Source organism: Oncorhynchus keta, unplaced genomic scaffold (assembly GCF_023373465.1).
Source record: "Oncorhynchus keta strain PuntledgeMale-10-30-2019 unplaced genomic scaffold, Oket_V2 Un_scaffold_9339_pilon_pilon, whole genome shotgun sequence".
NCBI lineage: Eukaryota > Metazoa > Chordata > Actinopteri > Salmoniformes > Salmonidae > Oncorhynchus > Oncorhynchus keta.
In genome coordinates, this window is record NW_026291016.1 from 66,917 (window position 1) to 94,193 (window position 27,277).

The 27,277-nt window shown below is 42.3% G+C and overlaps 1 protein-coding gene across 1 annotated transcript in view; it reads right to left on the reverse strand.

Moving 5' to 3' along the window:
* LOC127929643 (uncharacterized) overlaps positions 1 to 27,277 on the reverse strand; it is a 133,503-nt gene that overhangs the window by 40,993 nt on the left and 65,233 nt on the right. Inside the window, exon 3 of the mRNA XM_052517669.1 lies at positions 3,099 to 3,211. Coding sequence (XP_052373629.1) covers positions 3,099 to 3,211 — 113 coding nt within the window. The remainder of the gene's footprint in view (positions 1 to 3,098; positions 3,212 to 27,277) is intronic.

Here is a 27,277-nt window from a genome sequence, read left to right on the forward strand (position 1 = left end):
TAGTCAACCCTCATCACCCCCACACACACACACACACACACACACACACACACACACACACACACACACACACACACACACACACACACACACACACACACACACACACACAGCTAAACAACTTGTAAACACAGTGCAGAGAAAGTTTTCACTCAATAGACAACATCCACTGAGATGTCAACAACAAAAACATAAAGTATTTAGATTTACATTATGGATCGACTGTGATCCAGAAACCTATTCTGAGGAAGACACATGTCTCGCGCTTATACACTAGATAATAGGTCTGCAGTGGTGCCATTAAAATACAGACACTTCAAGATAGACACACGTCTTATCAAAGCTACAGTCTATAAGTATAGCTAGCTAACCAATCTCTACAGAAAACTAGCATATACAGTCCATAAATATAGCTAGCTAACCAATCTCTACAGAAAACTAGCATATACAGTATATAAATATAGCTAGCTAACCAATCTCTTCAGAAAACTAGCATGTACCGTCCATAAATATAGCTAGCTAACCAATCTCTACAGAAAACTAGCATATACAGTATATAAATATAGCTAGCTAACCAATCTCTACAGAAAACTAGCATATACAGTATATAAATATAGCTAGCTAACCAATCTCTTCAGAAAACTAGCATATAAGGTATATAAATATAGCTAGCTAACCAATCTCTTCAGAGAACTAGCATATACAGTCCATAAATATAGCTAGCTAACCAATCTCTACAGAAAACTAGCATATACAGTATATAAATATAGCTAGCTAACCAATCTCTACAGAAAACTAGCATATACAGTATATAAATATAGCTAGCTAACCAATCTCTTCAGAAAACTAGCATATACAGTATATAAATATAGCTAGCTAACCAATCTCTACAGAAAACTAGCATATACAGTATATAAATATAGCTAGCTAACCAATCTCTTCAGAAAACTAGCATATAAGGTATATAAATATAGCTAGCTAACCAATCTCTACAGAAAACTAGCATATACAGTATATAAATATAGCTAGCTAACCAATCTCTACAGAAAACTAGCATATACAGTATATAAATATAGCTAGCTAACCAATCTCTACAGAAAACTAGCATATACAGTATATAAATATAGCTAGCTAACCAATCTCTACAGAAAACTAGCATATACAGTATATAAATATAGCTAGCTAACCAATCTCTACAGAAAACTAGCATATACAGTATATAAATATAGCTAGCTAACCAATCTCTATAGAAAACTAGCATATACAGTATATAAATATAGCTAGCTAACCAATCTCTACAGAAAACTGTCAGATACAATCCATAAATATAACTAGTTAACCAATATTTTCTGAAACCGACCACATTCAGTATATAAATATAGCTAGCTAACCAATCTCTTCAGAAAACTATCAGATACAGTCCATAAATATAACTAGTTAACCAATATTTTCTGAGAACTACCACATTCAGTATATAAATATAGCTAGCTAACCAATCTCTTCAGAAAACAACAGTTTTCAGGGCAGTATGAGAAGCACACTCCCTATTAAAACAGGGTTGAGGTTGTGCATTCTCCAGAGGACTGTTTGAGACACATTAACTAGAGGAGAGGAGAGGACAGGACAGGACAGGAGACAAAGGACTGCCTGAGACACATTATTAACTGGAGGAGAGGAGAGAAGAGGAGAGGAATGTTTGAGACCCATTAATCAGTATAAACACACTGAGAGTCGAACTTGTTTTTCTCTCTGCTCCTTCGATGGATGAATGACAGGTAACACAGTGAGTTTCCATCACCTCTCCCTGTGTCCCGAATGGCACCCTATTCCCTCTATAGTGCACTACTTTTGACCAGGGCCTCTGTGAGTACCACTGAGCTAAAATAATATCTGAGTAACTAAGACCAACACTGAGCTAAAATCATATCTGAGTCACTAAGAACATCACTGAGCTAAAATCATATCTGAATCACTAAGACCATCACTGAGCTAAAATCATATCTGAGTCACTAAGAACATCACTGAGCTAAAATCATATCTGAATCACTAAGAACATCACTGAGCTAAAATCATATCTGAGTCACTAAGACCATCACTGAGCTAAAATCATATCTGAGTCACTAAGACCATCACTGAGCTAAAATCATATCTGAATCACTAAGACCATCACTGAGCTAAAATCATATCTGAGTCACTAAGACCATCACTGAGCTAAAATCATATCTGAGTCACTAAGACCATCACTGAGCTAAAATCATATCTGAATCACTAAGACCATCACTGAGCTAAAATAATATCTGAGTCACTAAGACCATCACTGAGCTAAAATCATATCTGAGTCACTAAGACCATCACTGAGCTAAAATCATATCTGAGTCACTAAGACCATCACTGAGCTAAAATCATGAGTCACTAAGACCATCACTGAGCTAAAATCATATCTGAGTAACTGCGAGCATCACTAAGCTAAAATTATATCTGAGTCACTAAGAGCCTCACTGAACTAAAATCACAAGAATGAGAGGGGGCAGAGGATAGAGTAGAGAGGGGATAGAGAGGAGAGGAGAGGAGAGGAGAGGAGAGGAGAGGAGAGGGAGAGGAGAGGAGAGGAGAGGAGAGGAGAGGAGAAGAGAGGAGCCTAGACATAACCTACTGCCACAGAGGGATACTTCATATTTAGACAGCCCCTGCATTTCTGTCTACTTCTGCACTGCTCTCGACAGAGATGAGTTAGCACATCCATTAGTTCAGCTAATTCCCTGCACCATCTGCTGTGTGATATAATATGCACCTCTGGAAAGAGAAATGGTTTGGGACAGAGGGGAAATGTTGAGATCCGGGTCAATGGGACCAAATGTTGTCATAATACATGAGCCAGACAGTAGATGAAATGAGAAAATGTTTAGGATGATGTATATTTACACTTTCCGTGGAGATGTAACGTTTCTAATTAAATGCAAATTCAAATTTTGTGAACAAAAGACGATAATTTTAACAACCTCTGAGTATCATTTGACTGAATACAAAAGTTATGTCGTTTGACCGTGACCATCTCTCTCTCTCTCAAGAAACAACAGTGAGTGTTTTTTCTGTCTCACCTTCATAAGCCATCTTAAATCCATGAGCGCTTACTGCAAAGTCACTGGTAAGCCGTAGTGAAAATATGGACCCTGTGCTGGTGACGGGAGGTGGGATCTGAAATCCTGTTAACCTGTTGAGAGGGGAAGACAAAAGGGGGACGGACATCTTAGTTATAATGTGTTTCACTGAATGCGGAAACCAACCTACAAGGTCAAGCAAAACATCACCAACACACTTTTTCATTTGGAAATTTAATAGAGTAATGTTACATCCGTCTTCTTCTAAATGTGGTTTTAAAGTATTCAGCATGTATGAAGTACAGTATGCAGTATGTATGAAGTACAGTATGCAGAATGTATGAAGTGCAGTATGCAGTATGTATGAAGTACAGTATGCAGTATGTATGAAGTACAGTATGCAGTATGTATGCAGTACAGTATGCAGTATGTATGCAGTACAGTATGCAGTATGAATGTAGTGCAGTATGCAGTATGTATGCAGTACAGTATGCAGTATGTATGCAGTATGTATGAAGTACAGTATGCAGTATGTATGAAGTACAGTATGCAGTATGTATGCAGTACAGTATGCAGTATGTATGCAGTGCAGTATGCAGTATGTATGAAGTACAGTATGCAGTATGTATGTAGTACAGTATGCAGTATGTATGCAGTACAGTATGCAGTATGAATGTAGTACAGTATGCAGTATGAATGTAGTACAGTATGCCTTATGAATGGAGTACAGTATGCAGTATATATGCAGTACCGTATGTAGTATGTATGCAGTAAGTATGCAGTATGTAGGCAGTACAGTATATAGTATTATGCAGTATGTATGCAGTACAGTATACAGTATGAATGCAGTACAGTATAATGCATGTATATAGTACAGTATGCAGGATGTATGCAGTACTATGCACGGTATGCAGTATGTATGCAGTATGTATGCAGTATGTAGGCAGTACAGTATGTAAGTATGCAGTACAGTTTGCAGTATGCAGTAAAGTATGCAATATGCAGTACAGTATGCATTATGTAAGCAGTACAGAATGCCATACAGTACGCAGTATGTATGCAGTACAGTACGCAGTATGCAGTATGTAAGAAGTACAGTATGCAGTACAGTATGCAGAATGTATGCAGTAGAGTGTGTAGTATGTATGTAGTACTGTATGCAGTATGTATGCAGTACAGTACGCAGTATGTATGAAGTACAGTAGGCAGCATGTATGTAGTACAGTATGCAGTATGTATGAAGTACAGTTTGAGGTATGTATGCAATCCAGTATGCAGTATGTATGCAGTACAGTAGGCAATATGTATGCAGTACAGTATGCAGTACAGTATGCAGTATGTATGCAGTATGTATGCAGTCCAGTATGCAGTATGTATGCAGTACAGTATGCAGTATATATGCATTCCAGTATGCAGTATGTATGCAGTACAGTAGGAAGTATGTATTACATTTGTATGCAGTACAGTATGCAGTACAGTATGCAGTATGTATGCAGTACAGTATGCAGTATGTATGCAGTACAGTATGCAGTATGAATGTAGTGCAGTATGCAGTATGTATGCAGTACAGTATGCAGTATGTATGCAGTATGTATGAAGTACAGTATGCAGTATGTATGAAGTAGAGGATTCAGTATGTATGCAGTACAGTATGCAGTATGTATGCAGTGCAGTATGCAGTATGTATGAAGTACAGTATGTAGTACAGTATGCAGTATGTATGCAGTACAGTATGCAGTATGAATGTAGTACAGTATGCAGTATGAATGTAGTACAGTATGCATTATGAATGGAGTACAGTATGCAGTATATATGCAGTACAGTATGTCGTATGTATGCAGTAAGTATGCAGTATGTAGGCAGTACAGTATACAGTATTATGCAGTATGTATGCAGTACAGTATACAGTATGAATGCAGTACAGTATAATGCATGTATGTAGTACAGTATGCAGGATGTATGCACTTCAGTATGCAGTATGTATGCAGTACAGTAGGAAGTATGTATTACATATTTATGCTGTACAGTATGCTTTATGTATGCAGTATGTATGCAGTACATTATGCAGTATGAATGTAGTGCAGTATGCAGTATGTATGCAGTACAGTATGCAGTATGTATGAAGTACAGTATGCAGTATGTATGAAGTACAGTATGCAGTATGTATGAAGTACAGTATGCAGTATGTATGTAGTACAGTATGCAGTATGTATGCAGTACAGTATGCAGTATGAATGTAGTACAGTATGCAGTATGAATGTAGTACAGTATGCCTTATGAATGGAGTACAGTATGCAATATATATGCAGTACAGTATGTAGTATGTATGCAGTAAGTATGCAGTATGTAGGCAGTACAGTATATAGTATTATGCAGTATGTATGCAGTACAGTATACAGTATGAATGCAGTACAGTATAATGCATGTATATAGTACAGTATGCAGGATGTATGCACTTCAGTATGCAGCATGTAAGCAGTACAGAATGCCATACAGTACTGCAGTATGTATGCAGTACAGTACGCAGTATGTAAGAAGTACATGTATGCAGTACAGTATGCAGAATGTATGCAGTAGAGTATGTAGTATGTATGTAGTACTGTATGCAGTATGTATGCAGTACAGTATGCAGTATGTATGAAGTACAGTAGGCAGCATGTATGTAGTACAGTATGCAGTATGTATGAAGTACAGTTTGAGGTATGTATGCAGTCCAGTATGCAGTATGTATGCAGTACAGTAGGCAATATGTATGCAGTACAGTATGCAGTACAGTATGCAGTATGTATGCAGTCCAGTATGCAGTATGTATGCAGTACAGTATGCAGTATATATGCATTCCAGTATGCAGTATGTATGCAGTACAGTAGGAAGTATGTATTACATATGTATGCAGTACAGTATGCCGTCCAGTATGCAGTATGTATGCAGTACCGTAGGAAATATGTATTACATATGTATGCAGTATAGTATGCAGTACAGTATGCAGTATGTATGCAGTACAGTATGCAGTATGTATGCAGTACAGTATGCAGTATGAATGTAGTGCAGTATGCAGTATGTATGCAGTACAGTATGCAGTATGTATGCAGTATGTATGAAGTACAGTATGCAGTATGTATGAAGTAGAGGATTCAGTATGTATGCAGTACAGTATGCAGTATGTATGCAGTGCAGTATGCAGTATGTATGAAGTACAGTATGTAGTACAGTATGCAGTATGTATGCAGTACAGTATGCAGTATGAATGTAGTACAGTATGCAGTATGAATGGAGTACAGTATGCAGTATATATGCAGTACAGTATGTAGTATGTATGCAGTAAGTATGCAGTATGTAGGCAGTACAGTATATAGTATTATGCAGTATGTATGCAGTACAGTATACAGTATGAATGCAGTACAGTATAATGCATGTATGTAGTACAGTATGCAGGATGTATGCACTTCAGTATGCAGTATGTATGCAGTACAGTAGGAAGTATGTATTACATATTTATGCAGTACAGTATGCTTTATGTATGCAGTATGTATGCAATACAGTATGCAGTATGTATGCAGTATGTAGGCAGTACAGTATGTAAGTATGCAGTACAGTTTGCAGTATGCAGTAAAGTATGCAATATGCAGTACGGTATGCATTATGTAAGCAGTACAGAATGCCATACATACGCAGTATGTATGCAGTACAGTACGCAGTATGCAGTATGTATGAAGTACAGTAGGCAGCATGTATGTAGTACAGTATGCAGTATGTATGAAGTACAGTTTGAGGTATGTATGCAGTCCAGTATGCAGTATGTATGCAGTACAGTAGGCAATATGTATGCAGTACAGTATGCAGTACAGTATGCAGTATGTATGCAGTATGTATGCAGTCCAGTATGCAGTATGTATGCAGTACAGTATGCAGTATATATGCATTCAGTATGCAGTATGTATGCAGTACAGTATGCAGTCCAGTATGCAGTATGTATGCAGTACAGTAGGAAGTATGTATTACATATGTATGCAGTACAGTATGCAGTACAGTATGCAGTATGTATGCAGTACAGTATGCAGTATGTATGCAGTACAGTATGCAGTATGAATGTAAGTATGCAGTATGTATGCAGTACAGTATGCAGTATGTATGCAGTATGTATGAAGTACAGTATGCAGTATGTATGAAGTAGAGGATTCAGTATGTATGCAGTACAGTATGCAGTATGTATGCAGTGCAGTATGCAGTATGTATGAAGTACAGTATGTAGTACAGTATGCAGTATGTATGCAGTACAGTATGCAGTATGAATGTAGTACAGTATGCAGTATGAATGTAGTACAGTATGCATTATGAATGGAGTACTGTATGCAGTATATATGCAGTACAGTATGTAGTATGTATGCAGTAAGTATGCAGTATGTAGGCAGTACAGTATATAGTATTATGCAGTATGTATGCAGTACAGTATACAGTATGAATGCAGTACAGTATAATGCATGTATGTAGTACAGTATGCAGGATGTATGCACTTCAGTATGCAGTATGTATGCAGTACAGTAGGAAGTATGTATGAAGTACAGTATGCAGTATGTATGCAGTACAGTATGCAGTATGTATGCAGTACAGTATGCAGTATGAATGTAGTGCAGTATGCAGTATGTATGCAGTGCATCCAGTATGCAGTATGTATGCAGTATGTATGAAGTACAGTATGCAGTATGTATGAAGTACAGTATGCAGTATGTATGCAGTACAGTATGCAGTATGTATGCAGTGCAGGATGCAGTATGTATGAAGTACAGTATGCAGTATGTATGTAGTACAGTATGCAGTATGTATGCAGTACAGTATGCAGTATGAATGTAGTACAGTATGCAGTATGAATGTAGTACCGTATGCCTTATGAATGGAGTACAGTATGCAGTATATATGCAGTACAGTATGTAGTATGTATGCAGTAAGTATGCAGTATGTAGGCAGTACAGTATATAGTATTATGCAGTATGTATGCAGTACAGTATACAGTATGAATGCAGTACAGTATAATGCATGTATATAGTACAGTATGCAGGATGTATGCACTTCAGTATGCAGTATGTAAGCAGTACAGAATGCCATACAGTACGCAGTATGTATGCAGTACAGTACGCAGTATGCAGTATGTAAGAAGTACAGTATGCAGTACAGTATGCAGAATGTATGCAGTAGAGTATGTAGTATGTATGTAGTACTGTATGCAGTATGTATGCAGTACAGTATGCAGTATGTATGAAGTACAGTAGGCAGCATGTATGTAGTACAATATGCAGTATGTATGAAGTACAGTTTGAGTATGTATGCAGTGTATGCAGTATGTATGCAGTACAGTAGGCAATATGTATGCAGTACAGTATGCAGTACAGTATGCAGTATGTATGCAGTATGTATGCAGTCCAGTATGCAGTATGTATGCAGTACAGTATCCAGTATATATGCATTCCAGTATGCAGTATGTATGCAGTACAGTATGCAGTCCAGTATGCAGTATGTATGCAGTACAGTAGGAAGTATGTATTACATATGTATGCAGTACAGTATGCCGTCCAGTATGCAGTATGTATGCAGTACCGTAGGAAATATGTATTACATATGTATGCAGTATAGTATGCAGTACAGTATGCAGTATGTTTGCAGTACAGTATGCAGTATGTATGCAGTACAGTATGCAGTATGAATGTAGTGCAGTATGCAGTATGTATGCAGTACAGTATGCAGTATGTATGCAGTATGTATGAAGTACAGTATGCAGTATGTATGAAGTAGAGGATTCAGTATGTATGCAGTACAGTATGCATATGTATGCAGTGCAGTATGCAGTATGTATGAAGTACAGTATGTAGTACAGTATGCAGTATGTATGCAGTACAGTATGCAGTATGAATGTAGTACAGTATGCAGTATGAATGTAGTACAGTATGCATTATGAAAGTACAGTATGCAGTATATATGCAGTACATTATGTAGTATGTATGCAGTAAGTATGCAGTATGTAGGCAGTACAGTATATAGTATTATGCAGTATGTATGCAGTACAGTATACAGTATGAATGCAGTACAGTATAATGCATGTATGTAGTACAGTATGCAGGATGTATGCACTTCAGTATGCAGTATGTATGCAGTACAGTAGGAAGTATGTATTACATATTTATGCAGTACAGTATGCTTTATGTATGCAGTATGTATGCAATACAGTATGCAGTATGTATGCAGTATGTAGGCAGTACAGTATGTAAGTATGCAGTACAGTTTGCAGTATGCAGTAAAGTATGCAATATGCAGTACGGTATGCATTATGTAACAGTACAGAATGCCATACAGTACGCAGTATGCAGTATGTAGAAGTACAGTATGCAGTACAGTATGCAGAATGTATGCAGTAGAGTATGTAGTATGTATGTAGTACTGTATGCAGTATGTATGCAGTACAGTATGCAGTATGTATAGTACAGTAGGCAGCATGTATGTAGTACAGTATGCAGTATGTATGAAGTACAGTTTGAGGTATGTATGCAGTCCAGTATGCAGTATGTATGCAGTACAGTAGGCAATATGTATGCAGTACAGTATGCAGTACAGTATGCAGTATGTATGCAGTATGTATGCAGTCCAGTATACAGTATGTATGCAGTACAGTATGCAGTATGTATGCAGCATGTAAGCAGTATGTATGCAGTCCAGTATGCAGTATGTATGCAGTACAGTATGCAGTATGTATGCATTCCAGTATGCAGTATGTATGCAGTACAGTATGCAGTCCAGTATGCAGTATGTATGCAGTACAGTAGGAAGTATGTATGCAGTACAGTATGCCGTCCAGTATGCAGTATGTATGCAGTACCGTAGGAAGTATGTATTACATATGTATGCAGTATAGTATGCAGTACAGTATGCAGTATGTATGCAGTCCAGTATGCAGTATGTATGCAGTACAGTGTGCAGTCCAGTATGCAGTCCAGTATGCAGTCCAGTATGCGGTATGTATGCAGTCCAGTATGCAGTATGTATGCAGTCCAGTATGCAGTCCAGTATGCAGTACAGTATGCAGTATGTATGCAGTCCAGTATGCAGTACTATTTCTATTCCATTAGCTCTATAGAAGGTCAAGCTTAACATCACTTGAGCACTACCTCAACAGTTAGATATATAGTTGCCAGACGCTTCATTGTAACAGCCAGGATTGTCCTACTCTATAGGTTTCCTTTAAGTGAGGTATATCTTAAGCCATTCATTTTCACAGTGTGGTTTAAGAAGTGTTGCTGACCACACTTTGACTGGTCGTACGCCAAAATCCAATCGACCATTTCAATCAGAGCAAGATCGAAGAGTGAAAACGGGCTGTGGAGTGTGGACAGAACTAACCAGGAATTAGATTGCCGTCGTGTCCTTCAATAGAGGGCCGCGGATATATTTCAACTACCACATTGTTCCGTTTCACAGCATCCCACGTGACCGATGCTTTTACGGGGTACTTCACATGTAAAGAAAACACCTCTGACCTACAAAAGGCAGTGTTTTTGGGAGGCTGGATCCCAAACGGCACCCAATTCCCTTTGCACAAAGGGCTCTGGTCGAAAGTAGCACACTATATAGGGAATTTGGTGCCATTTGGGATCCAGTCCCCAAAACACACTGCCTTTTGTAGGTCAGGGAATTAGGTGCCATTTGGGATCCAGTCCCCAAAAACACACTGCCTTTTGTAGGTCAGGGAATTAGGTGCCATTTGGGATCCAGTCCCCAAAAACACACTGCCTTTTGTAGGTCAGGGAATTAGGTGCCATTTGGGATCCAGTCCCCAAAAACACACTGCCTTTTGTAGGTCAGGGAATTAGGTGCCATTTGGGATCCAGTCCCCAAAAACACACTGCCTTTTGTAGGTCAGGGAATTAGGTGCCATTTGGGATCCAGTCCCCAAAAACACACTGCCTTTTTGTAGGTCAGGGAATTAGGTGCCATTTGGGATCCAGTCCCCAAAAACACACTGCCTTTTGTAGGTCAGGGAATTAGGTGCCATTTGGGATCCAGTCCCCAAAAACACACTGCCTTTTGTAGGTCAGGGAATTAGGTGCCATTTGGGATCCAGTCCCCAAAAACACACTGCCTTTTGTAGGTCAGGGAATTAGGTGCCATTTGGGATCCAGTCCCCAAAAACACACTGCCTTTTGTAGGTCAGGGAATTAGGTGCCATTTGGGATCCAGTATGAAAAACACACTGCCTTTTGTAGGTCAGGGAATTAGGTGCCATTTGCAATGGATATTGGGTGTAGCTGTTCCACTTACTAAAACATACAGTAAGATTTACCCGAGTATTGCCCTCTCTGACAGTTATGACACAACGTCCATATAACGTGTGCGGTTGTGTTTGTGGTCATATGACCTACCCATGACCTACCATTGTATTGCATTGTGGGATATAAGATGCATTGGAAAACGGTTTCTGTCCGACATACCATTGCATTGCATTGTGGGGTATAAGATGCATTGGAAAACGGTTTCTGTCTGACCTACCATTGTATTGCATTGTGGGATATAAGAGGCTATGGAAACTGTTTATTTCTGTGGCAGAGAAAGCAGCCCAGTGAGAGATAAAGACTGAAGAAACATTACTGGTAGTTGGTAGTAAAACTAGAGACTGGTATTATAGTAACACTAGAGACTGGTCTTATAGTACCACTAGAGACTGGTGCTGTAGTAACACTAGAGACTGGTATTGTAGTAACACTAGAGACTGGTAGTATAGTACCACTAGAGACTGGTGCTGTAGTAACACTAGAGACTGGTATTGTAGTAACACTAGAGACTGGTATTGTTGTTGTTCTGAAAGAGCTGCAAAACCTGGACCTGTACAAATCAGCTGGGCTTGATAATCTGGACCCGCTATTTCTGAAACTATCTGACCGCCATTGTAGTAACCCCTATTACCAGCCTGTTCAACCTCTCTTTATAACACTAGAGACTGGATTGGAAAGCTGCCGCAGTCATCCCCCTCTTCAAAGGGGGAGACACCCTGGACCCAAACTGCTATAGACCTATATCCATCCTGAGACTAAGGTCTATAGTAAAGCCAAGACTGGTAAACAGGTCACTGACCACTGGAATAGAACAACATAGAGATGGGTATACCGTACCTTCTCCGCTGTGCAACACTAGAGACTGGTGCACCTCAGCCACACTCAGAGACTAAATGATATCAGTAACCGCCATCGATAAAAGAGACTGTGCAGGTCTTCATAGTAACATAGAGACTGGACTCTGTCAGAACACATAGAGATCGGCAGACTCAACAGTAACACTATGACTGGCCTTGTAGTTATTACTTTGCAGACAGAGTTCAGTGTGTCAAATCGGAGGGCATGCTGACCGGTCCTCTGGCAGTCTCTATGGGGTGCCACAGGGTTCAAGTAACGGGCCTAGAGACTTTTCTCTTATATAACAATGATGTTGCTCTTGCTAGGGCATTCCTAGAGACTCTACGCAGACGACACCATTCTATAGACTTTCGGCCCGTCATTGGACACTGTGCTATCCAACCTCCAAACGACTTCAATGCCATACAGCACTCCTTCCGTGGCCTCCAACTGCTAGAGCTCCTAAACGCGAGTAAAACCAAATGCATGCTTTTCAACACTAGCTGACTGGTACCCGCATGCCCGACTAGCATCACCACCCTGGATGGTTCCAACCTTGAATATGTGGACATCTATAAGTACCTAGGTGTCTGGCTAGACTGCAAACTCACTTCCAGACTCACATCAAACATCTCCAATCAAAAATCAAACCAGAGACTGGTATTCTAGTAACAAGAGACTCCTTCACTCACGCTGCCAAGCTTACCCTAGTAAAACTGACTATCCTACGATAGAGACTGGTATCATCTACAAAATGGCTTCCAACAACACTCAGCAAACTGGATTGCAGTAACACAGTGCCATCCGTTTTGTCACTAAAGCACCTTATACCACCCACCACTGGTACTTGTATGCTCTAGTCGGCTGGCCCTCACTACATATTCGTCGCCAGACCCACTGGCTCCAGGTCATCTACAAGTCCATGCTAGGTAAAGCTCCGCCTTATCTCAGTTCACTGGTCATTGTATGGCAACACCCATCCGTAGCACGCGCTCCAGCAGGTGTATCTCACTGATCATCCCTAAAGTAACACCTCATTTGGCCGCCTTTCGTTCCAGTACTCTGCTGCCTGTGACTGTAGTAACATCGCTAGAGACTTTTATCTCCCTCAACAACTTCAAACTGGTATTGTAGTAAGCTAGACCGATCGCTGCAGCTGTACATAGTCTATTGGTAAATAGCTCACCCTTTTCACCTACCTCATTCCCATACTGTTTTTATACTGTTTTTATTAGTTTACTTTTCTGCTCTTTTGCACACCAATATCTCTACCTGTACATGCCCATCTGATCATTTATCACTCCAGTGTTAATCTGCAAAACTGTATTATTGCCTACCTCCTCATGCCTTTTGTAACATTGTATATAGACTGCCCATTTTTTTCTACTGAGTTATTGACTTGCTAAATTGTTTACTCCATGTGTAACTCTGTGTTGTCTGTTCACACTGCTATGCTTTATCTTGGCCAGGTCGCAGTTGTAAATGAGACTTGTTCTCAACTAGCCTACCTGGTTAAATAAAGGTGAAATAAAATAAATAAAAAATCATAGTAACACTAGAGACTGGTATTATAGTAACACTAGAGACTGGTATTATAGTAACACTATAGAGACTGGTATTGTAGTAACACTAGAGACTGGTATTATAGTAACACTAGAGACTGGTATTGTAGTAACACCTAGAGACTGGTAATGTAGTAACACTAGAGAATGGTATTATAGTAACACTAGAGACTGGTATTATAGTAACACTATAGACTGGTATTGTAGTAACACTAGAGACTGGTATTATAGTAACACTAGAGACTGGTATTATAGTAACACTAGAGACTGGTATTATAGTAACATAGAGACTGGTATTGTAGTAACAACATAGAGACTGGTATTGTAGTAACACTAGAGACTGGTATTATAGTAACACTAGAGACTGGTATTATAGTAACACTAGAGACTGGTATTATAGTAACACTAGAGACTGGTATTATAGTAACACTATAGACTGGTATCATAGTAACACTAGAGACTGGTATTATAGTACCACTAGAGACGGGTATTATAGTAACACTAGAGACTGGTATTGTAGTAACACTAGAGACTGGTATTGTAGTAACACTAGGGACTGGTATTGTAGTAACACTAGAGACTGGTATTATAGTAACACTAGAGACTGGTATTGTAGTAACACTAGAGATGGGTATTGTAGTAACACTAGAGACTGGTATTGTAGTAAAACTAGAGACTGGTATTGTAGTAACACTAGAGACTGGTATTATAGTAACACTATAGAGACTGGTATTGTAGTAACACCATAGACCCTGGTATTATAGTAACACTAGAGACTGGTATTGTAGTAACACCAGAGACTGGTATTGTAGTAACACTAGAGACTGGTATTATAGTAACACTATAGAGACTGGTATTGTAGTAACACCATAGACACTGGTATTATAGTAACACTAGAGACTGGTATTATAGTAACACTAGAGACTGGTATTATAGTAACACTAGAGACTGGTATTATAGTAACACTAGAGACTGGTATTGTAGTAACACCATAGAGACTGGTATTGTAGTAACACTAGAGACTGGTATTGTAGTATCACTATAGAGCCTGGTATTGTAGTAACACTAAAGACTGGTATTGTAGTAACACTAGAGACTGGTATTATGGTAACACTAGAGACTGGTATTATAGTAACACTAGAGACTGGTATTATAGTAACATTAGAGACTGGTATTATAGTAACACTAGAGACCGGTATTGTAGTAACACTAGAGACTGGTATTATAGTAACACTAGAGACTGGTATTATAGTAACACTAGAGAGACTGGTATTGTAGTAACACTATAGAGACTGGTATTGTAGTAACACTAGAGACTGGTATTATAGTAACACTATAGAGACTGGTATTATAGTAACACTAGAGACCGGTATTATAGTAACACTAGAGACTGGTATTGTAGTAGCACTAGAGACTGGTATTATAGTAACACTAGAGACTGATATTATAGTAACACTAGAGAGTGGTATTGTAGTAACACTAGAGACTGGTTTTATAGTAACACTAGAGACTGGTATTGTAGTAACACTAGAGACTGGTATCATAGTAACATAGAGACTGGTAGTAACACTAGAGACTGGTATTATAGTATTTTATTTATTTTATTTTATTTCACCCTTATTTAACCAGGTAGGCAAGTTGAGAACAAGTTCTCATTTACAACTGCGACCTGGCCAAGATAAAGCAAAGCAGTTCATCAGATACAACGACACAGAGTTACACATGGAGTAAAACAAACATACAGTCAATAATACAGTATAAACAAGTCTATCAGATGAGCAAATTAGGTGAGAAGGGGGGAATGGCAAAAAAAAAAGGCCATGGTGGCAAAGTAACTACAATATAGCAAGTAAAACACTGGAATGGTAGTTTTGCAATGGAAGAATGTGCAAAGTAGAAATAAAAATAATGGGGTGTCTCAAAGGAGCAAAATAAATAAATACATTAAATACAGTCTGGGAAAGAGGTAGTTGTTTAACTAAATTATAGGTGGGCTCATGTCAGGTGCAGTAATCTTAAGATACTCTGACAGTTGGTCTCAAAGCTAGTGAGGGAGATAAGTGTTTCCAGTTTCAGAGATTTTTTAGTTCGTTCCAGTCATTGGCAGCAGAGAACTGGAAGGAGATGGCCAAAGAACTACCATGGTTTTGGTCTGACAGATGAGATAACCTGCTGGAGCATGGTCTCATGGGAGATGCTATGGTGACCAACCAGCTGAGATAGGGGGACTTTACCAGCAGGGTCTTTAGATGACCTGGAGCCAGTGGGTTTCAGATGAGTATTAACTACCAGCCAACATGGTCTCATCAGATGGTATTTAAGTATATGGGGCTTTGGTGACAAAACGGATTGCATTTAGACTACCAATTTGTTGAGTCTCATCAGGAGGCTATTTTTAAATGACATGGTTACAAATGGTCTCATCAGGATGGTCAGTTTTACTAGGGTATGGTATTATAGTCTCTATAGAGAATGGTATTTATAGTAACACTAGAGACTGGTATTGTAGTAACACTAGAGACTGGTATTTAACTACCATGGTAACATGGTCTCATCAGATGGTATTTAACTACCATGGTTACATGGTCTCATCAGATGGTATTTAACTACCATGGTTACATGGTCTCATCAGATGGTATTTAACTACCATGGTTACATGGTCTCATCAGATGGTATTTAACTACCATGGTAACATGGTCTCATCAGATGGTATTTAACTACCATGGTTACATGGTCTCATCAGATGGTATTTAACTACCATGGTAACATGGTCTCATCAGGTGATATTTAACTACCATGGTTACATGGTCTCATCAGATGGTATTTAACTACCATGGTAACATGGTCTCATCAGGTGATATTTAACTACCATGGTTACATGGTCTCATCAGGTGGTATTTAACTCTGGTCTGACATTTTCCTAATAAAATAGGTCTGTCTCTGGTCTGGCTTAGTAAACAGGGCCCTAGTCAAATGTCCCCCTATTCCCTATGGGCCCTGGTCAAATGGCCCCCTATTCCCTATGGGCCCTCAAATGGGCCCTATTCCCTATGGGCCTTGGTCAAATGGCCCCTATTCCCCCCCTATTCCCTATGGTCAAATGGCCCCTATTTGGGCCCTATGGGCCCTGGTCAAATGGCACCCTATTCCCTATTCCCTATGGGCCCTATTCCCTATGGGCCCTGGTCAAATGGCCCCCTATTCCCTATGGGCCCTATTCCCTATGGGCCCTGGTCAAATGGCACCCTATTCCCTATGGGCCCTATTCCCTATGGGCCCTGGTCAAATGGCCCCCTATTCCCTATGGGCCCTATTCCCTATGGGCCCTGGTCAAATGGCACCCTATTCCCTATGAGCCCTGGTCAAAAGTAGTGCACTAAAGTAGGGAATAGGGTTCCATATATGACTTAAGTCAGACAATAACGCCCACTACTTCTCACTGGCCAACCCTCTGTCATTATCTTCCCTCAGAAAAGGGCTCCGTGTGAAAGCGTTATTTCCACTTAGTCATAACATGCTGTTTACTCTTTAAACCAGATCCACAGGGTGGTTTGGACCCACTGGGGGACTAATTACCGACAGAGCAGAACACACAGGTACAGAGAGGAGAGAGAGAGAGACAGAGAGGGGGCGAGGGAGGGGGTAAGTGAGAGAGAATGAGAGACAGCCACTCGTCCTTCATTTACCCCATGATGGGTAGATTACAGTCCCTCTATCTCCATCTACCCCATGGTGGGTAGATTACAGTCCCTCTATCTCCATCTACCCCATGGTGGGTAGATTACAGTCCATCTATCTCCATCTACCCCATGATGGGTAGACTACAGTCCCTCTATCTCCATCTACCCCATGATGGGTAGATTACAGTCCCTCTATCTCCATCTACCCCATGATGGGTAGACGTACAGTCCCTCTATCTCCATTTACCCCATGATGGGTAGACTACAGTCCCTCTATCTCCATCTACCCCATGATAGGTAGACTACAGTCCCTCTATCTCCATCTACCCCATGATGGGTAGACTACAGTCCCTCTATCTCCATCTACCCCATGATGGGTAGACTACAGTCCCTCTATCTCCATCTACCCCATGATGGGTAGACTACAGTCCCTCTATCTCCATCTACCCCATGATGGGTAGACTACAGTCCCTCTATCTCCATCTACCCCATGATGGGTAGACTACAGTCCCTCTATCTCCATCTACCCCATGATGGGTAGACTACAGTCCCTCTATCTCCATCTACCCCATGATGGGTAGACTACAGTCCCTCTATCTCCATCTACCCCATGATAGGTAGACTACAGTCCCTCTATCTCCATCTACCCCATGATAGGTAGACTACAGTCCCTCTATCTCCATTTACCCCATGATAGGTAGACTACAGTCCCTCTATCTCCATCTACCCCATGATGGGTAGACTACAGTCCCTCTATCTCCATCTACCCCATGATGGGTAGACTACAGTCCCTCTATCTCCATCTACCCCATGATGGGTAGACTACAGTCCCTCTATCTCCATCTACCCCATGATGGGTAGACTACAGTCCCTCTATCTCCATCTACCCCATGATAGGTAGACTACAGTCCCTCTATCTCCATCTACCCCATGATAGGTAGACTACAGTCCCTCTATCTCCATCTACCCCATGATGGGTAGACTACAGTCCCTCTATCTCCATCTACCCCATGATGGGTAGACTACAGTCCCTCTATCTCCATCTACCCCATGATAGGTAGACTACAGTCCCTCTATCTCCATTTACCCCATGATGGGTAGACTACAGTCCCTCTATCTCCATCTACCCCATGATGGGTAGACTACAGTCCCTCTATCTCCATCTACCCCATGATAGGTAGACTACAGTCCCTCTATCTCCATCTACCCCATGATGGGTAGACTACAGTCCCTCTATCTCCATCTACCCCATGATGGGTAGACTACAGTCCCTCTACCTCCATCTACCCCATGATGGGTAGACTACAGTCCCTCTATCTCCATCTACCCCATGATAGGTAGACTACAGTCCCTCTATCTCCATCTACCCCATGATGGGTAGACTACAGTCCCTCTATCTCCATCTACCCCATGATGGGTAGACTACAGTCCCTCTATCTCCATCTACCCCATGATGGGTAGACTACAGTCCCTCTACCTCCATCTACCCCATGATGGGTAGACTACAGTCCCTCTATCTCCATCTACCTCATGATGGGTAGACTACAGTCCCTCTACCTCCATCTACCCCATGATGGGTAGACTACAGTCCCTCTATCTCCATCTACCCCATGATGGGTAGACTACAGTCCCTCTACCTCCATCTACCCCATGATGGGTAGACTACAGTCCCTCTATCTCCATCTACCCCATGATGGGTAGGCTACAGTCCCTCTTCCTTCAGACTCTCAGCCCTGTGGTAGAATACAGTCCCTCTTCATTCACTCTCAGCCCTGTGGTAGAATACAGTCCCTCTACCTTCAGACTCTCAGCCCTGTGGTAGAGTACAGTCCCTCTACCTTCAGACACTCAGCCCTGTGGTAGAGTACAGTCCCTCTACATTCAGACTCTCAGCCCTGTGGTAGAGTACAGTCCCTCTACATTCAGACTCTCAGCCCTGTGGTAGAGTACAGTCCCTCTACATTCAGACTCTCAGCCCTGTGGTAGAATGCAGTCCCTCTACCTTCAGACTCTCAGCTCTGTGGTAGAGTACAGTCCCTCTACCTTCAGACACTCAGCCCTGTGGTAGAGTACAGTCCCTCTTCATTCACTCTCAGCCCTGTGGTAGAGTACAGTCCCTCTACCTTCAGACTCTCAGCCCTGTGGTAGAGTACAGTCCCTCTACATTCAGACTCTCAGCCCTGTGGTAGAATGCAGTCCCTCTACCTTCAGACTCTCAGCCCTGTGGTAGAGTACAGTCCCTCTACCTTCAGACACTCAGCCCTGTGGTAGAGTACAGTCCCTCTTCATTCACTCTCAGCCCTGTGGTAGAGTACAGTCCCTCTACCTTCAGACTCTCAGCCCTGTGGTAGAGTACAGTCCCTCTACCTTCAGACTCTCAGCCCTGTGGTAGAGTACAGTCCCTCTACATTCAGACTCTCAGCCCTGTGGTAGAGTACAGTCCCTCTACATTCAGACTATCAGCCCTGTGGTAGAATACAGTCCCTCTACCTTCAGACTCTCAGCCCTGTGGTAGAATACAGTCCCTCTACCTTCAGACTCTCAGCCCTGTGGTAGAGTACAGTCCCTCTACCTTCAGACTCTCAGCCCTGTGGTAGAGTACAGTCCCTCTACCTTCAGACTCTCAGCCCTGTGGTAGTACAGTCCCTCTATCTCCATCTACCTCATGATGGGTAGTCCCTCTACATTCACTCTCAGCCCTGTGGTAGAGACTACAGTCCCTCTATCTTCAGACTCTCAGCCCTGTGGTAGAGTACAGTCCCTCTTCCTTCAGACTCTCAGCCCTGTGGTAGAATACAGTCCCTCTTCATTCACTCTCAGCCCTGTGGTAGAATACAGTCCCTCTACCTTCAGACTCTCAGCCCTGTGGTAGAGTACAGTCCCTCTACATTCAGACTCTCAGCCCTGTGGTAGAGTACAGTCCCTCTACCTTCAGACTCTCAGCCCTGTGGTAGAGTACAGTCCCTCTACCTTCAGACACTCAGCCCTGTGGTAGAGTACAGTCCCTCTTCATTCAGACTCTCAGCCCTGTGGTAGAGTACAGTCCCTCTACCTTCAGACTCTCAGCCCTGTGGTAGAATACAGTCCCTCTACCTTCAGACTCTCAGCCCTGTGGTAGAGTACAGTCCCTCTACCTTCAGACTCTCAGCCCTGTGGTAGAGTACAGTCCCTCTACCTTCAGACTCTCAGCCTTGTGGTAGAGTACAGTCCCTCTACCTTCAGACTCTCAGCCTTGTGGTAGAGTACAGTCCCTCTACCTTCAGACACTCAGCCCTGTGGTAGAGTACAGTCCCTCTTCATTCACTCTCAGCCCTGTGGTAGAGTACAGTCCCTCTACCTTCAGACACTCAGCCCTGTGGTAGAGTACAGTCCCTCTTCATTCACTCTCAGCCCTGTGGTAGAGTACAGTCCCTCTACCTTCAGACTCTCAGCCCTGTGGTAGAATACAGTCCCTCTACCTTCAGACTCTCAGCCTTGTGGTAGAGTACAGTCCCTCTACCTTGATGTAGCGAGCTAGTCCATGACAGGTAGTCGGGTAGAGACTCAGAGCAACATCTCCGGTTTGGCAGTAACACCGTAGGAGGAGGAGGCGGTTGACCACACCCTATAGAACCCTATTCCCTATATAGTACACTACTTTAGACCAGGCACTATGGCACCCTACTCCCTTTAGTGCACTACGTTTGACCACACCCTATGGCACCCTACTCCCTTTAGTGCACTACGTTTGACCACACCCTATGGCACCCTATTCCCTTTAGTGCACTACGTTTGACCACACCCTATGGCACCCTACTCCCTTTAGTGCACTACGTTTGACCATACCCTATGGCACCCTACTCCCTTTAGTGCACTACGTTTGACCATACCCTATGGCACCCTACTCCCTTTAGTGCACTACGTTTGACCATACCCTATGGCACCCTACTCCCTTTAGTGCACTACGTTTGACCACACCCTATGGCACCCTATTCCCTTTTAGTGCACTACGTTTGACCATACCCTATGGAGGAAATAGGGAATAGGGTGCCATTTTAGACATACTCTCTGACTCCCAGTCCCAGACAGAGAAGTCTGACTGTCAACACCACACCAACCCAGACAAACACAACAAGCTGGGTGCAGATCGCTGTTGGCAACAGGGGAGAACATAATTTCAGGGCAGAAATGCGTGGGGGGGGGGGGTCCCCTACGGTGAAATCTCAGGAGGAACATTTCGACAAGCCATACTTTTCTTAGCTGTGGGGTGCATGGAGACTCAACAATAGCTAGTGAAATCCCAGAGTGCGTTTCTTTTTTAAATTCCACCCCAGAGACGTTCAGCCCATAACATGTCTATCGTACATTTTTATCTAACCTTCTCGCTCTAGTTAACGTCGAATGGGATGAAAATGTAGAACCTACAGATGTCAAATAGAAGTTATATGATATGAGAGGCTGATAAATCAATGTGTGTGTGTGTGTGTGTGTGTGTGTGTGTGTGTGTGTGTGTGTGTGTGTGTGTGTGTGTGTGTGTGTGTGTGTGTGTGTGTGTGTGTGTGTGTGTGTGTGTGTGTGTGTGTGTGTGTGTGTGTGTGTGTGTGTGTGTGTGTGTGTGTGTGTGCGTGTGTGTGTGTGCGTGTGTGTGTGCGCATGGACAAGAACGTGTGCTGCGCGGGAACCAGAGACCTTGTGGTCTTTAACTAGACGGCTGTTAGTAAGTCATGGTGTGTGTGTGTGCGTGCCCACACAGACCCCCACCACTCTGAACCCTAGACGGCTGTTAGTAAGTCATGGAGCCACACAGATCTATTGGAAAATTAAAGGACACTGAGCACCTGACAGCACCTGACTGAGCAACAAAAATTCTGCACCTGACAACAAACTCTGAGCATTCATTAAGGAAAAAATGACAACAAACTGACTCACAAACAGCACAGCACCTGACAACAAACTGAATTAGTGAAAATGAACCATGAGCAGGTGTATTGAAATTACCTTTTGTCATACTGGTGTATTGACTGGTGTATTGACTGGTGTATTGACTGGTGTATTGACTGGTGTATTGACTGGTGTATTGACTGGTGTATTGACTGGTGTATTGACTGGTGTATTGACTGGTGTATTGACTGGTGTATTGACTGATGTATTGACTGGTGTATCGACTGGTGTATTGACAGGAGTATTGACTGGTGTATTGACTGGTGTATTGACTGGTGTATTGACTGGTGTATTGACAGGTGTATTGCAGACTGGTGTATTGACTGGTGTATTGACTGGTGTATTGACTGGTGTATTGACTGATGTATTGACTGGTGTATTGACTGGTGTATTGACAGGAGTATTGACAGGAGTATTGTCTTGTGTATTGACTGGTGTATTGCAGACTGGTGTATTGACAGGTGTATTGACTGGTGTATTGACTGATGTATTGACTGGAGTATTGACAGGAGTATTGACTGGTGTATTGACAGGAGTATTGACTGGTGTATTGACTGGTGTATTGACTGGTGTATTGACTGGTGTATTGCAGAATGGTGTATTGCAGACTGGTGTATTGACTGGTGTATTGACTGGTGTATTGACAGGTGTATTGACTGGTGTATTGACTGATGTATTGACTGGAGTATTGACAGGAGTATTGACTGGTGTATTGACAGGAGTATTGACAGGTGTATTGTCTTGTGTATTGACTGGTGTATTGCCTGGTGTATTGACTGGTGTATTGACTGGTGTATTGCAGACTGGTGTATTGACTGGTGTATTGACAGGTGTATTGTCTTGTGTATTGACTGGTGTATTGACAGGTGTATTGACTGGTGTATTGACAGGTGTATTGCAGACTGGTGTATTGACTGGTGTATTGACAGGTGTATTGACTGGTGTATTGACTGGTTTATTGACTGATGTATTGACTGGTGTATTGACTGGTGTATTGACTGTGTATTGACTGTGTATTGACAGGAGTATTGACAGGTGTATTGTCTTGTGTATTGACTGGTGTATTGACTGATGTATTGACAGGAGTATTGACAGGTGTATTGTCTTGTGTATTGACTGGTGTATTGACTGATGTATTGACAGGAGTATTGACAGGAGTATTGACAGGTGTATTGTCTTGTGTATTGACTGGTGTATTGACTGATGTATTGACTGGTGTATTGACTGGTGTATTGACTGGTGTATTGACTGGTGTATTGACAGGAGTATTGACAGGAGTATTGACTGGTTTATTGACTGGTGTATATATAAAATATATATATATGGTGTATTGCAGACTGGTGTATTGACAGGTGTATTGACTGGTGTATTGACTGGTGTATTGACTGGTGTATTGACTGGTGTACTGCAGACTGGTGTATTGACTGGTGTATTGCAGACTGGTGTATTGACTGGTGGATTGACTGGTGTATTGACGGGTGTATTGCAGACTGGTGTATTGCAGACTGGTGTAATGACTGGTGTATTGACTGGCGTATTGACAGGTGTATTGACTGGTGTATTGACGGGTGTATTGCAGACTGGTGTATTGACTGGCGTATTGACAGGTGTATTGACTGGTGTATTGACGGGTGTATTGCAGACTGGTGTATTGACAGGTGTATTGACTGGTTTATTGCAGACTGGTGTATTGACTGGTGTATTGACTGGTGTATTGCAGACTGGTGTATTGACTGGTGTATTGCAGACTGGTGTATTGCTGACTGGTGTATACCAGACTGGTGTATTGCAGACTGGTGTATTGATGGGTGTATTGACTGGTGTATTGACAGGTGTATTGACTGGTGTATTGCAGACTGGTGTATTGCAGACTGGTGTATTGCAGACTGGTGTATTGCAGACTAGTGTATTGACGGGTGTATTGACAGGTGTATTGACTGGTGTATTGACTGGTGTATTGACTGGTGTATTACAGACTGGTGTATTGCAGACTGGTGTATTGACTGGTGTATTGCAGACTGGTGTATTGACTGGTGTATTGCAGACTGGTGTATTGACTGGTGTATTGCAGACTGGTGTATTGACTGGTGTATTGACAGGTGTATTGACTGGTGTATTGACTGGTGTATTGACTGGTGTATTGCAGACTGGTGTATTGACTGGTGTATTGACTGGTGTATTGCATACTGGTGTATTGCAGACTGGTGTATTGCAGAATGGTGTATTGCAGACTGGTGTATTGACTGGTGTATTGACAGGTGTATTGACGGGTGTATTGACTGGTGTATTGCAGACTGGTGTATACCAGACTGGTGTATTGACTGGTGTATTGACTGGTGTATTGACTGGTGTACTGCAGACTGGTGTATTGACTGGTGTACTGCAGACTGGTGTATTGACTTGTGTATTGACTGCTGTATTGACTGGTGTACTGCAGACTGGTGTATTGACTGGTGTATTGACACTGCAGACTGGTGTATTGACTGGTGTATTGACTGGTGTACTGCAGACTGCTGTGGTGTATTGACTGGTGTACTGCAGACTGGTGTATTGACTGGTTACTGCAGACTGGTGTATTGACTTGTGTATTGACTGCTGTATTGACTGGTGTACTGCAGACTGGTGTATTGACTGGTGTACTGCAGACTGGTGTATTGACTTGTGTATTGACTGCTGTATTGACTGGTGTACTGCAGACTGGTGTATTGACTGGTGTATTGACTGGTGTACTGCAGACTGGTGTATTGACTGGTGTATTGACTGGTGTACTGCAGACTGCTGTATTAACTGGTGTATTGACTGTACTGCAGACTGGTGTATTGACTGGTGTACTGCAGACTGGTGTATTGACTGGTGTATAACGGACTGGTGTATTGACTGGTGTATTGACTGGTGTATTGCAGACTGGTGTATTGACTGGTGTATTGACTGGTGTATTGACTGGTGTATTGCAGACTGGTGTATTGACTGGTGTATTGCAGACTGGTGTATTGCAGACTGGTGTATTGCAGACTGGTGTATTGCAGACTGGAGTATTGCAGACTGGTGTATTGACTGGTGTATTGACTGGTGTATTGCAGACTGGTGTATTGACTGGTGTATTGACTGGTGTATTGACTGGTGTATTGACTGGTGTATTGACTGGTGTATTGCAGACTGGTGTATTGACTGGTGTATTGCAGACTGGTGTATTGACTGGTGTATTGACTGGTGTATTGACTGGTGTATTGCAGACTGGTGTATTGACTGGTGTATTGACTGGTGTATTGCAGACTGGTGTATTGACTGGTGTATTGCAGACTGGTGTATTGACTGGTGTATTGACTGGTGTATTGCAGACTGGTGTATTGACTGGTGTATTGCAGACTGGTGTATTGACTGGTGTATTGACTGGTGTATTGCAGACTGGTGTATTGACTGGTGTATTGACTGGTGTATTGACTGGTGTATTGCAGACTGGTGTATTGACTGGTGTATTGACTGGTGTATTGACTGGTGTATTGACTGGTGTATTGACTGGTGTATTGCAGACTGGTGTATTGACTGGTGTATTGCAGACTGGTGTATTGACTGGTGTATTGACTGGTGTATTGACTGGTGTATTGCAGACTGGTGTATTGACTGGTGTATTGACTGGTGTATTGCAGACTGGTGTATTGACTGGTGTATTGCAGACTGGTGTATTGACTGGTGTATTGACTGGTGTATTGCAGACTGGTGTATTGACTGGTGTATTGCAGACTGGTGTATTGACTGGTGTATTGACTGGTGTATTGCAGACTGGTGTATATTGACTGGTGTATTGACTCATTGACTGGTGTATTGCAGACTGGTGTATTGACTGGTGTATTGACTGGTGTATTGACTGGTGTATTGACTGGTGTATTGACTGGTGTATTGCAGACTGGTGTATTGACTGGTGTATTGACTGGTGTATTGACTGGTGTATTGACTGGTGTATTGACTGGTGTATTGACTGGTGTATTGCCGACTGGTGTATTGACTGGTGTATTGACTGGTGTATTGACTGGTGTATTGACTGGTGTATTGACTGGTGTATTGACTGGTGTATTGACTGGTGTATTGCAGTTTATTTCACAGCCACCAAAGCAGGTAACGTTCCTACATGTATCACTCAAAATAATGGATGAAAAAGCCCATTATACCTGAGACATGATGCATCTCCACACATCCACAGCCAGGCATCAGTGAAATGACACCCATTCACCCATCTTCATTCAAGTGCGTATCCCACCACAATAAAGCCATAATGTCAGCGTGAGTAGGGAACCTGAATGTCTGAGCCTGTCTGATCCCGCCGGAGCCGCAATGGTCGTCTGGTTTACAACCCGGCAGCTGAATTACTATGAGGGATGCTGCAACTGATTGCCTGAACACGAGCAGCGCTTTCAAACACCTGAACACACTACACATCAGAGGCGAAACTACCTGTCGCAGAGCCACCGGTCTGATTACTGACTTACTGAGACACAAGCCACAGAGAGAGAGCAACATGCATGGCCCTAACCCTCTCTTTCTCCCTCTCTCTCTCTGTCTTTCCCTCTCTTTATCTCTCTCCCTTCCTCCCCCCCCCCCTCTCTCTCTCTCTGTCTTTCCCTCTCTTTATCTCTCTCCCCTCCCTCCCCCCTCTCTCTCCCTCTCTTTCTGTCTTTCCCTCTCTTTATCTCTCTCCTTCCTCTCTCTCTCCCTCCCTCCCCCCCCTCTCTCTCTCTCTCTCTCTCTCTCTCTGTCTTTCCCTCTCTATCTCCCTCCCTGCCTCCCTCCCTCCCTCCCTCCCTCCCCTTCTCCCCCCTCTCTCTCTCTCCCTCCCTCCCCCCCCTCTCCCCTCTCTCTCTGTCTTTCCC